A 13300-nucleotide genomic window follows, 5' to 3' on the forward strand; every position below is an offset into this window, starting at 1 on the left:
TACCAGAGGACCTCAGGGTCCGCGAGGGTTCATATGGTAAAAGCAGGTCTGAAAGATAAGAAGGCCCAAGACCATTAAGACATTTAAAAACCAATAAAAGAACTTTAAAATCGATCCTGAAACACACGGGGAGCCAATGCAGCGATTGTAAAACCGGTGTAATGTGGGCCCGCCCTCTGGTCTTCGTCAGCACACGAGCTGCAGAGTTTTGCAAAAGTTGCAAAGGTGAAATATTCTTTTTGGGGAGACCAGAGAGCAGGGCATTACAGTAATCAATGCGACTGGTAATAAAAGCATGCATCAGCATCTCCGTGTTGGCCCGAGAGAGAATAGGGCGGACTCTGGCTATATTTTTTAGATGATAAAATCCAATTTTGGTTACGTGTTTAATATGTGGGATAAAACCAAGCTCAGAGTCAAGAATAACACCCAGGTTTTTCACTTGTAGTGAAGGGCATAGTGAAAATGCCTGTAATTTAGACAAGAGTTTCTCTCTCTGAGCCTCAGGACCGATGATTAAAACTTCAGTTTTGTCCTGGTTAAGCTGTAAAAAGTTTTCTGCCATCCAAGATTTTATATCTAGAATACAGTTAAAAAGAGCATCCATTGGTCTGGTGTCATCAGGAGACACGGAGATGTACAGCTGAGTGTCATCAGCGTAACTGTGGAAGTTCACTCCATGCCTCCTGATGACGCCGCCAAGAGGGAGCATATACAAATTAAAAAGTACAGGGCCTAAAACCGACCCTTGAGGCACACCACATGTCATTTTATGGATCTTAGAGGAGCATGTATCCATACTCACCATAAAAGTTCTGTCTGAGAGATAGGAAGTGAACCAGTTGTGTACAGCACCAGAGAGGCCCACCATGTGTTTCAGTCTCTTTAAAAGAATAGCGTGGTCTACTGTATCAAAGGCTGCGCTTAGATCCAGTAGCACCAGGACTGAGAGCTTTTGGGAGTCCCAGTTACATCTAATATCATTTAAAACCTTTAGGAGAGCGGTCTCTGTGCTGTGGTTCACCCGAAATCCAGACTAAAATATCTCTAGGATCTGTTTATCAATCAAAAAATCATTGATCTGAGTAAAAACAAGTTTTTCTAAAATTTTACTTAAAAATGGTAAGTTGGATACAGGTCTGTAGTTATTAAAATCATTACAGTCCAAATTGCTCTTCTTCAGAAGGGGCCTCACCACCGCCGTTTTAAAGGCAGCAGGGAAGACACCCGACTGAAGAGAGCAATTCATCATGTATAAAAGCTCAGCTTCAAAAAATCCATAAAGTGTTTTAAAAAGTGGAGAGGGGATTGGATCTAAAAGACATGTGGTGGGTCTCACTGTGGAGAAAACTTTCTTAAGTTTCTCAGCATTAACCAGGGCAAAGCTGTCCAGTGTCTCCTCAGGTACAATCGAGCCCTCAAATGTGTTTAAAATCATATCGCGAGAAGATAAAATATCACATCTGATGGTGTTGATTTTTCCCCTGAAGTGGTCTGCAAACTGCTCTCAGAGTGAGTCTGTGGGGTTCTTTGGGAGCTGTTAAAATCAGGGTTAAATAAGTGATCTATGGTGGAGAAGAGGACCTTGGGATTATTTTTGTTATTACTGATTATTTTGGCGAAGTATGAATTTCTTGAATTCCTTAGTGTATTATTGTAAATTTTAAGTTGCTCGCAAAGTATTTGATGGTTGATTGCATTTTTATATTTCCTCCATCTCCTTTCTGCTGCCCTGCAATTTCTTTTGAGTTTTGTGACTTCTTCGTTTCTCCAGGGTAATACACGTTTTACGTTAATCTTTTTGGTGGTGAGTGGAGCAACGGAGTCAAGGCTTTTCTTCAGTTTGAGGTTAAAATGATTAAAAATAAAATCACAGGGTGCAGGTAGAATCACAGGGGGGCATTCGTCTAAAACCCTGGTAAAATTTGCAGCCACTTCAGAGGTTAGATAGCGCCTCCTCACAGTTCGCACCGAGGTCTCCCGCTGAATAAAACCGGTGTGTACATCCTCATCATTGAAAGAGTGTCCACTGGCCTGTAGGTGTAAATAAACTGCAGAGTCCTGGCCTGACGAGGTAGCTCTTCTGTGTTGTGCCATCCGCTTTGCCAGAGGTTGTTTGGTTTCCCCGATGTATAAATCCTGGCAATCCTCCTGGCACTTAACAGCGTACACTATGTTACTCTGTTTGTGTCGGGGGACCCGATCCTTGGGGTGGACCAGTTTTTGGCGCAGCGTGTTTTGGGGTTTAAAAGCCACAGAGACCCGGTGTTTAGAAAAAATGCATCTCAACTGCTCCGACTGGGGAAACCTGCAGTCAGCTGAGACTGAAGAAGTCACTTGGATAAGTGACGAAACGTTTCTCCCACAAAATGCTACATCTAGATGAACAGAATCAACTTTTGGAGATTTACTTACCTGGATAAAGGGTTAACTAAAGTCTTCATCGTATTTAGATTGTTTTTTTCAAAGTGATTAATGATGAGAAAGTAAAATAAATGTACATGTGTAGATTCATTCCAAACGGTTCTCATGTTTCTCATGCGTAACATACAGACGGGTTGGGTGGCCAAAAGCATAACATACCGACGATTTGTCACATGGCGTCGTATGTTACATTTTGGGATGATTATGTGTTGGAAGTGATGATATCTATAGTGAAGTGAAGCAGTGATCCGTATAGTAGTGGTGGGAGGATTGATCCAAGCATCGATTAGATCAATACCAAGTCGGTATCGGATCAACACTAGCCTGGTGAGATTGATTCTTTACTTTAACTTCTGCCTTTGTTTGTACTTTTTGCAAAAAACGAAACAGCTAGGTTGCTGGACTCACCACTCCTGTGTCAGCGCAGAGCAGGCACACTTTCCCCCACACCATTTGTTTAGATGTTGTGCTGTCACATGACGTGTCTTAGACGCTTTGGGGGCTGTTAAGTTCTTTACATATATTTATATATTTACCAGTTGTTTTTGTTGTTGAGAATTTTAATTGTAAATCTTGTATTATAGTTCCTCAACAGTGCTTGTTTTAATTTGTTCACTGGTTTGCACACTTTATTGTAAGATTTTTATAAAAAAATAAAAAAAAGATAACTAAACCACCACGGCAGACCCGATGGCATTTTCATGCTTTGCATCGTCATTTATTCTTACAATAATCACACAGTTGCTTTAACAGTACATTCAATGGCTGCAGCTCTCATGCTGCCAGCTATACACATCAATACCAACTACAACACAGAACAGAGCACAAGTTTTAAGCAGGCGAGGCGTGATTGTAGATACCGTGCATGTGAGTCCATCTCAGCTACTGTGGCATCGCAGACCGGCCACAATAATAAAAAAATATGCAGTATCGCACACCACTACTGTATGGCAATCTTGTCAGCAGATGTTTCCACGAAGAACAGTTGCTGGACTAAATACTGCTGCGATAACCAGCATCAGGTGTGGCTTTTAAGGGAAAGATGAATGCTCCACCCAGAGGACGACACTGAGGCTATGTACACACGTGCACAGGTATTTTTGAAAATGCGGCTTTTCCTATGTGTTTGGGCGTTTCGTCCACACGTAAACAGCGTTTTGGGTCAGTTTGTCAAATTCTCATAAATCTTTGATCACTAGAAGTGCGACTCTGAAGTGTTGTACTGTATGTTTGTATGTTTTCTCTCCAACAAACACAACAATGATGATGAAAGGTTTTGCACCATCAAAGGCACCTGTGGTATTACCCAGAAGACAGAGGAAGATGCTGCCCTTCACACAAAAAGTTGGACTTCTGGACATGCTAAAGGAAGGTAGAAGTTACCGTATTTTTTGGACCATAAGGTGCATTAAGCAAAACAAAACAGTCAAATAAGTCAAACTTTACTCAACTCATTCTTCTTGTTTCCTCTACTTCCGTATCATTGATTCATTAATGTTGAATTCTCTCGCAGCTGCTCTATTCTCATGTTCTGGACCTGAAAACAGGGTATGATCTTTGGTTTCATTCTATAATACTGGACTTATTTTTCTACGAAGGTTTGTACTTTGAGAGTGTTTAAACAAGAGAGAAAAGTATGAAAATGTTGATGCCTGTCTGAGAAAAGTGTATAAAGTATGTAGTGAGGGGTTTTACAGCCTTAAAACATCTATAATAATTGTAAAAAATAAAGATGTCTACTTCATGGATTTCATCTATCGCAGGTTATTTTTAGAATGTAACACCCGCGATAAACGAGGGACCACTGTACTACTAATCCAAAATACAACATGTTTCATTTACCTGAAAAAAAAAATACTGACATTTATAATCAGTTACATTCTGCTGCTGATACATAGTTTAGGTTTCTGAATACAGAACTCTAACTGCCTTTTATACTTTTTATGTGAATGACCTGAGTACTTTCTCCCACACTGAAAACACTTTAATGATAAAATTATTTTAACATTAACTATAAAGATGGATTCAGGTCAGATAAATAGCTGTTTGAAACTTTTAAGTGAGAATAGCCCATCTATTCTCTCCATTTCTCAGCTGTTGCTCTTCTTCCTCCTTCTCTTCCTCACACACTGCTGAGTTTGTCCTGATGTATCATCAGGGATGTAAAGCCTCCATCTCATCATCTCTCCTTCAAAGACACCACAGATGATCTGCAGAAGTGGATTTCTCAGTCTGTCTTGACTCTGGACACTTGCAGTTTTCACACATGGTAAAATGCAGGATTAGAACACAGGTTTAATCTGAATAAACTACTATTTTTCTGCTCGTTTCTCCTTATAACAAACGTCCATTTAGCTCGACACCACCAATAGAAGCAGCTTAGGCAGCAAAATATCAGTACTAACATTATCATTAATGTAAACGATCCTGATGTTTGTGGAGGACCGTAAAAGTGATATTCAGCTGAGCATCATGGCCCTCCTGTCCTCCACAGCTTTCTGCCAGTGTTTAGACAGCATTCACATCCTGTGTACGTTTTTCATATTGTTCTATTTGTGGATATTGTGGCATTAATTATCTACAAAATCATAATCTCTCCTTTAGGTAAGACAATCTTTGAACGGTGTGCATTCTAAAGTGGAGGCTTTTAAAGCAAGTAGAACGTGAGTTCTATTTGATGGACTGACTGACGATGAGAACACAGCTGAACATAATCGGACACATAGGAAGTAGAACATATGAAAAATAAACAGTGAACATGAATGAACTGAAAACACTGGGTCACAATTCAGGAACCCTGACATTACTCTTTGTCATGCTGTTTGAGCATTCAGCCATTTTTGCAAAAAAAATTATCCACCACCCCACTTCCGCATCAGGTTTGTCAAGTTAGTGACTGATTTGTTTATTCTTTTAGCTTTTGCTGCATTTTCTATTTGTTTTCTTTCTATTGTAATCTTTTTTCGATTTCTGTTGTGTTTGTGGTGTTTTTATTTGCTGGTGTTTTCTTAAGTTGCACTCCTTTTGGCCTCTCAGGACCACCGTAACTTTTGCTGTTTTTTGTTAAGTGCCATGGTTGGTTAATTTTGCCTTAGGATTGTGTGTCCAGAGTCAAGAGAGACTGAGAAATTCATCAAGGCCAGAGGTGCCCAGACACAAGGTTTTTCTACTCTTGATGATACACCAGGACAAATTCAACAGTGTGAGGAAGAGGAGGAGGAAGAAGTGCCAGCTCAGAGATGGATAGAAGAGCGGAGGTGAAGACACAGACTGCTCTTTCTTGATGAAGGCTGTTAGAAAAGTTTAAAACAATTAGCAATGGTCAAATAAATAAACTAGCAATGGGCAGTGAAAAGGTATACATTCAAAAAGTTAAAGTATGTAAGCACTCACAACAAAATATGCCTGAAAATAAATGTCAAGCATATTAACTTCAGTTTTTATGTTTCTTCAGTTAAACATGAAATATATATATATATATATGTTTGTTTCATATTGCTGTTTATCTGCTTTATATATTTTGAGATAAGATTATCTGCTGCATTACATCATATTTTCTAAGCATGTTATACATCTGTATCATGCTCTGTTAGGCCCATTCAGCCATTCATGGATCAGATATCTTTTCTATCTGACCTAAGAAAATTATATGTCATGATTTTCTCACCCAATAAAGGGATACAGGCTATTCTTCATTTTATCAGCAGCTTACTCGTTTACAAACAAGAAGGCCCAGAGGTAGCACTGATGATTGCCAGAATACTTTACAGTATGTAACTTTATTTGTTTTGTTTATGAAATGTATAGTTTTGTTTTTTTTAAAGAACCTTTTGATATAATGTGATGTGCATTACATGTCGAATCATGACTTAATGGCTGAACTGCAGCACAGATATAAATGAGATCTTATCTGGACAAGATGCTAACTTTGATTTCTTCTCTATTTTAGCACAGTTTTTAAAAAAATAACTGCCTTCAGAAAATGTCATCAGAAAAATGCAAAAAGATATAAATGTTTTTTATTCAGTTAAGCCTTTTCACCAAAAGAGCAAATGACTCTTGCTAGAGATTTAAGCAAACAAGCTGAAAAAAAGAAAGCTCAAACTTTACCTTCATGTATTTCAAAAACCTCACATCTAAAATTGCATTCATCTTATTTAACTCTACTCAAATAAAAAATACTGCTACATTAATATACAGTACATCTATAGTGTGTGTGTGTGTGTGTGTGTGTGTTTGCTTTAGCACCTGAGTTGTTTTTTTTAAGTAGATGTATATTTTGTATTTAAATGTTTAAGGTTTCCTGGTTTGACTCTAAATTTGATTTCTTATGAATAGTTTCGTTCTGTTTCTGTATCTCCGACAGTTGCAAAATTATGTTTTCCTTCTGTTTCTCTGCTTCTGTTTTTATGTTTCTCATTTTATTACATGCTCGCTGTGTGCTAATCAGATGTCTTTCAATGTTTGTTTTCATCTCTTCATATGCTAATCTTTGCTGTGGTAATTTGTTTTTGCTTTTCATTATTATTTCTTTCAGATCCATGTATCCCTTTGCTCTGTCCTTTTCTGTGTTCTTATCCACTTCCAGAAACTGCTCGCCCAGGTTCTCCACCTCAGATGCAAATGTATTGCTTTGATCTTCGAGTTTATCTTTCACTTCTTTCAGCTCAATCTGTTGTTTCATCAGGATATTAATCAGCTCTCCCAGGTCTTTCAGTTCTTCATCTTTCTTCTGTAATTCTTCAGACTCCTTGCTTTCTGCCTTTAGCAGCTCTTCTACTTTATGTCTCTTTCTCTCTGTGTAAATGCATAAATAGTTATTTTGTTGAAATTGGCAGAAAAAACGTGTCACATAACTTAATTAAAATATTTCTAATATGGTTTGAAGGAAGATTATGGACATTAAATAAAGAATATTAGAAATTACCCTTCAACAAAACAGATTTTTTTTTTTTTTTTTTTTTTTTACATTTCATTGCTATAGATTCTGGGCCATGCATCTAGTATCAGGGGCTTTTTAAATGAATTCCATCTATCATGATACAGTAAGTACACTGTAAAGGTTACTAATGCTTATTCACATTAAATTGTTAAGAGTTACCAGAGTTAGATACCTTTAGATCTGTTTTGTTTCCATTTCCACACAGAAATAGCTGCTGCAGTTAATATGAGACAAATTGCTAAGATAATGCTGACACGGTCAGCAGGAAAATGTGGAACTGCAACACAATCACCTGAAATGAAAAAGACAAGGGAATTACATTTATACAAAAATCTGTTTCCCCAAAATTCTGGGACTCTATAAATAATGTCTAAAAATCAAATAAGAGAAAAAACATTTCTTTCATATCTGAGTTAATAAAAATGATGCCAGAAGCAATTGTATAAGTGTATGGAACCAGAGGAGGTTGTTTCCTGTAGATTTGAAATTAAAGTATATATTTTTCATATTCTTAACGAACATACGAATTGGGGCAACTGAGACTTAGGAGGGTCGTTTACCAATCACAATGTCGGTTGCTCAATCCCTGGCTACTCCAGTCTACATGTCAAAGTGTCCTTTTTGCCTCCACCCATTAGGAGTGTGAGCATGTGTGCAAGTGTGAAACAAAGTGCTTTATTGCATCTTAAAAATTGTTTGCATGAAAGTGTGTTTGGGTGAATGAGCCCTGTAGTAAAAGGAGCTGTGAGTGCTCGAATAGACTAGAAAAGTGTTTTTTTCTTGATCCTTTTCACTACAGATTAACAACAATTTTTAATGCAGTGATGGTTTTCCTAGTTTCCTACGTGTATTGCATGTCTTGTTTATTGCCTGATGCATTATATAATTTCTGTATGGTTTTGTTATTTCATGTTAAGTTAAATTTTGGAGAGCCTTGGGCTTACTTAGTAAATTCTTTTTTGTGTTCCCATTCTGTTCATCCAGTCTTGTCTTTGTATGTTTGTCTGCACATTTAGCTATATTTAGTTTTATTTTGGTAACTGCTGTATTCGGTGTGTTGTGTTCTTTTCACATCCCTCTACCGCCATATGTCTGTAGTGTTCAGTCTGTCTCCATCTGTTCAATGTTGTGCCGTGCTAGCTGTGTTTTCCCAGGCTTTGTATTCCCAGTGTTTCCAGGCCTACCCAGAGCTCTCTTGTTCTGTATTCCCTAACCCACTCTCTGGTTTTTGGACTTTATATATTCTTCAGATTTCCCTGCACCTATTTGAGTTTAAATCCTGCCTTCAGCATTCTGGATTGGGGTCATCCTTGAACTGGTACACATAACATATGTGTAACACACACACACACACACACACACACACACACACACACACACACAAAAAAAAAAAACAATTATGTCTTAACATCCACTGTCAGATGTTTCACTGGGTTCTTTTTAAATTATAGAGATTTTTAAATATTGTGGCTTGTGTCCATTTGGGAACATCTTTTTTCAGTTTTAAGATTTGATAATGATCTTTTTAGTGCAATCAATTAACTATAGCATTTTTTTTAAAAAAATCTAATTTTGCCTTTATTTATATTTCTAAAGATTAGAAGAAATACAATTTACCTGAAACATGTATGTGTGTCTCTCTGCTCTGTTTTATATCCCTTTGCTGAACTCTGCACGTGAAGCTGTTTTTGTGTCTCTTCTCCACAGTCACTCTGCTGCTGACAGTATAGAGGTCATCAGGACCTCTGAGGGTCTCTGTAGGTCCAGCAGAGAGGAGGTTTCCCTCACTGTCCAACCACAGCAGCTCAGGCTCTGGATACCAGCCTGCAGACTCACACTGTAACACCACCCTGCTGTTGTTTATGTTGATTCCTGATATTGTTGGTAATGAAAGAGAGCCTGAGGATGCCAAAGAGAAGAATGTGTTCTTACAGAGCACAGTGTTTCTGGTCAATTATATCAGCAATAAAAATGTTTTAATCAGTTTGGATAAAGGTTTCCTCCAAGCGTACTGTGCAGAGTTTGATGTTCTTACAATAATTTACTTCCGCAAATTGTTTATTTCCAGCTGGAACATAAAGGTTGAACTGTTACTAGAAAATGTCACAGTTCAAGAAACTGCCATGGTGCTATTGCCAGTTTCACACAAAGTCATAGTGTACACAGCTCTATTAGGATGAAGATGGAAAACTAAGATAAATTATTTTCAAAAATATTCAAAACCTGCCTAGGATTAACTTTCTTATTTCCTGCCATATAATACAAAAATCAAACAATACATGCACCATTGTAGTTTGTAAAGGACAAAGTGACTGGTGAGTGATAAAATAATATAAAAAAAAAACAGCAAAGACTGGATAAAGTTGATTACTTAAAACAGCTTTATATTAACTGCAACAGGTTCATGTAACTATACAGCCAAATGCTCCCCACGGCATATGATGAGACATCTTTATAAGGATCACCTTACTGTGTATTAAAGTTTTTTCTTTAATTTATCATCTATCTGTATCTCACAGTGTGAAGAAAAATGTCAACTTACCAACAAGAAGTTCAATGATAGATTCTTTGTGCTGTGAGGGAAAAAAGCATCTATATCTGCCATTATCAGAGGGTTTGACTCTAGAGAGTTTCAGTGAAAGGTCTCCCTGCTTCAGTTTCTCAGTGGACAGAGATGTTCTTCCTTTGTAAGATGGGTTTTGATTAACCAGATGGTTTTGGCCCTCAAACCACACATGGACAAATCTGGGATCCAGGTCAGGTCTTCCCCACTCCAGAGTCTCAGAAACAGCGTCTGATGGAGGATCCAGGTGGCATGGTAAGATGACGTCCTCACCAACTAATGTGATTATTGTTTGAGATGGTGTTACTGTCTCAGACTGACCTGAAAAGCACAGGACAAAGTTTGTATCTTACAGTCACATTAACGTTTGTGGATTATTTGCAGCTGACTCGTGATTGTTTCATTTAATTTCAATTGTGCTGATATATATGTGCAAAATCATGAAATATCTTCAAACCTTGTTTAACTTTATATTGAGTTTAAAGTATTCAAATTAGCTGATGAGGTTTGTGTAGAAGTTACCTGTCCTATCTATCAGAAGGAGCAGAATCACAGCATGGTGAAAAAACAAAGAACATAACTGAGGTTTCAAGATGAGCTGACCATACTGGGGAAACATCCTGGTGCTCTGGAAATAGAAAGAAACAAACCAGTAAGAAGAACATACTTCAAACCTGATTACACAGAGTGAGTTGACCTTAAATATTAAATTACTGCGATATCAAGTTTGTATATTCAGTAGTAAGCATTTTGTCAAAGATCAGTTAAAAATTCAGTGAATTATCATAATTTAAATTGTGCATACACTTCCTAGATCCATAGACCATATTATATCAGTAGAGACAGCTCCCCTAAAATACAATCAACAGTCAAATTAGTCAAATGTATTTGTGCTATTCTGGTTAGTACTGTAAGTCCGTAAATATAAATAAAGTAAAAAGTAAAATAAGGTCTGTGAGATCACTTGTTTAAAAAATGTGAATTTGGTAATTACTTCTCTTAAGTCAGCAACAATTTACAACATAAAACAGATCATTCCACATAACTTAGTGATAGGATCGAACGGGAGCAAGTCTCAACCCCCCCCCCCCCAAAATGCTCAATGTGTGATATTCCGTGCAATATCCTCAGTTGGCAGCAAATGTTGTATCATAAGACCGTTAGTATCCAGTATCTAGCTAATATGTTATCATGGCATTGTAGCTATCTAAGGAAAATATGTTGCAACCACAGATCTTCCCCTTGGTGCAATCTTTTTTCCCCTTTTCATTTGGTCTTTTTTTCTTGCTGAGGTGTGGTGTCTTGTGAGGAGTGTGGTGTCTTGTGATAATTATACTCTTGATCACAAAGTCCAGCACTGGTGATACATTAACAGCAAAAAGTAAAGGCAGATTAAGACAAGCAAGTAAAAAGAGATCCAAACTGCTTCCCAATTAAGAAAAAAATGGTTGAGAGTGTTGTTTTTACATGGCTGACAGAAGAAACACAATATATCATTCTACATTTAATGAAAGCTTAGTGAACAAATACTCAAACAACAGTATAAATGAAGAGAACTAGTTTTAAATTCATATTTATCAAATTAGAACTACGACAAAAGAAATACAGTTAAGATTAAAATAGAATCATATTTAAGTAACTTTATACACTTACCACTTGTTTCTCTGAGTGAGTTTGCACCTACGTTCAAAATGCTACACAGGATCTTCGGCTGTGCTGAACTTGAAAATTGGGAGTGTGTACTTTGACCGTCTGTGTGATCTTTGGTACAAGGATCTGCTCCAACTGTCATAAAATCACAGCCTTTGATATACAGTTGTATTTTACAGCTCTCTGATTACAGATGATACAGTAAGAGTTAATGGACATTGACAGTTTACACTGATTCAGAACAAGGAGAAAAATTTCATGAAACTCTTCCTAATGTGAAAACGTGTTTACAAATACACATTTTCCAGTGATGTTAAAACCATCGTTCCTTTTAAGGGCACAATAATAATGCTGTGTGTGGTCATTTACAGTGGCTTGCAAAACTATTCGGCCCCCTTGAACTTTTCCACATTTTGTCACATTACAGCCACAAACATGAATCAATTTTATTGGAATTCCAGGTGAAAGACCAATACAAAGTGGTGTACACGTGAGAAGTGGAACGGAAATCATACATGATTCCAAACATTTTTTACAAATAAATAACTGCAAAGTGGGGTGTGCGTAATTATTCAGCCCCCTGAGTCAATACTTTGTAGAACCACCTTTTGCTGCAATTCCAGCTGCCAGTCTTTTAGGGTATGTCTCTACCAGCTTTGCACATCTAGAGACTGAAATTCTTGCCCATTCTTCTTTGCAAAACAGCTCCAGCTCAGTCAGATTAGATGGACAGTGTTTGTGAACAGCAGTTTTCAGATCTTGCCACAGATTCTCGATTGGATTTATATCTGGACTTTGACTGGGCCATTCTAACACATGGATATGTTTTGTTTTAAACCATTCCATTGTTGCCCTGGCTTTATGTTTAGGGTCGTTGTCCTGCTGGAAGGTGAACCTCCGCCCCAGTCTCAAGTCTTTTGCAGACTCCAAGAGGTTTTCTTCCAAGATTGCCCTGTATTTGGCTCCATCCATCTTCCCATCAACTCTGACCAGCTTCCCTGTCCCTGCTGAAGAGAAGCACCCCCAGAGCATGATGCTGCCACCACCATATTTGACAGTGGAGATGGTGTGTTCAGAGTGATGTGCAGTGTTAGTTTTCCGCCACACATAGCGTTTTGCATTTTGGCCAAAAAGTTCCATTTTGGTCTCATCTGACCAGAGCACCTTCTTCCACATGTTTGCGGTGTCCCCCACATGGCTTGTGGCAAACTGCAAACGGGACTTCTTATGGTTTTCTGTTAACAATGGCTTTCTTCTTGCCACTCTTCCATAAAGGCCAACTTTGTGCAGTGCACGACTAATAGTTGTCCTATGGACAGATTCCCCCACCTGAGCTGTAGATCTCTGCAGCTCGTCCAGAGTCACCATGGGCCTCTTGGCTGCATTTCTGATCAGCGCTCTCCTTGTTCGGCCTGTGAGTTTAGGTGGACGGCCTTGTCTTGGTAGGTTTACAGTTGTGCCATACTCCTTCCATTTCTGAATGATGGCTTGAATAGTGCTCTGTGGGATGTTCAAGGCTTGGGAAATCTTTTTGTAGCCTAAGCCTGCTTTAAATTTCTCAATAACTTTATCCCTGACCTGACTGGTGTCTAAATCCAATCGAGAATCTGTGGCAAGATCTGACAACTGCTGTTCGCAAACGCTGTCCATCTAATCTGACTGAGCTGGAGCTGTTTTGCAAAGAAGAATGGGCAAGGATTTCAGTCTATAGATGTGCAAAG

General features: G+C 38.2%; 1 protein-coding gene across 1 annotated transcript; it reads right to left on the reverse strand.

Annotated features, from left to right (window-relative positions):
- Positions 1 to 5582: 5582 nt before the first annotated feature.
- LOC120434168 (butyrophilin subfamily 1 member A1-like) lies at positions 5583 to 11656 on the reverse strand. Its single transcript, XM_039601728.1, has 6 exons — positions 11583 to 11656; positions 10452 to 10557; positions 9909 to 10250; positions 8984 to 9265; positions 7539 to 7658; positions 5583 to 7221 (listed from the first exon to the last, which is right to left on the reverse strand). The coding sequence occupies exons 2-6, from the start codon at positions 10546 to 10548 to the stop codon at positions 6710 to 6712; spliced, it is 1353 nt and encodes a 450-aa protein (XP_039457662.1). The 5' UTR covers positions 10549 to 10557; positions 11583 to 11656; the 3' UTR covers positions 5583 to 6709.
- Between the last annotated feature and the right edge of the window lie 1644 nt (positions 11657 to 13300).

Source organism: Oreochromis aureus, linkage group 3, assembly GCF_013358895.1.
Source record: "Oreochromis aureus strain Israel breed Guangdong linkage group 3, ZZ_aureus, whole genome shotgun sequence".
NCBI classification, from domain to species: domain Eukaryota; kingdom Metazoa; phylum Chordata; class Actinopteri; order Cichliformes; family Cichlidae; genus Oreochromis; species Oreochromis aureus.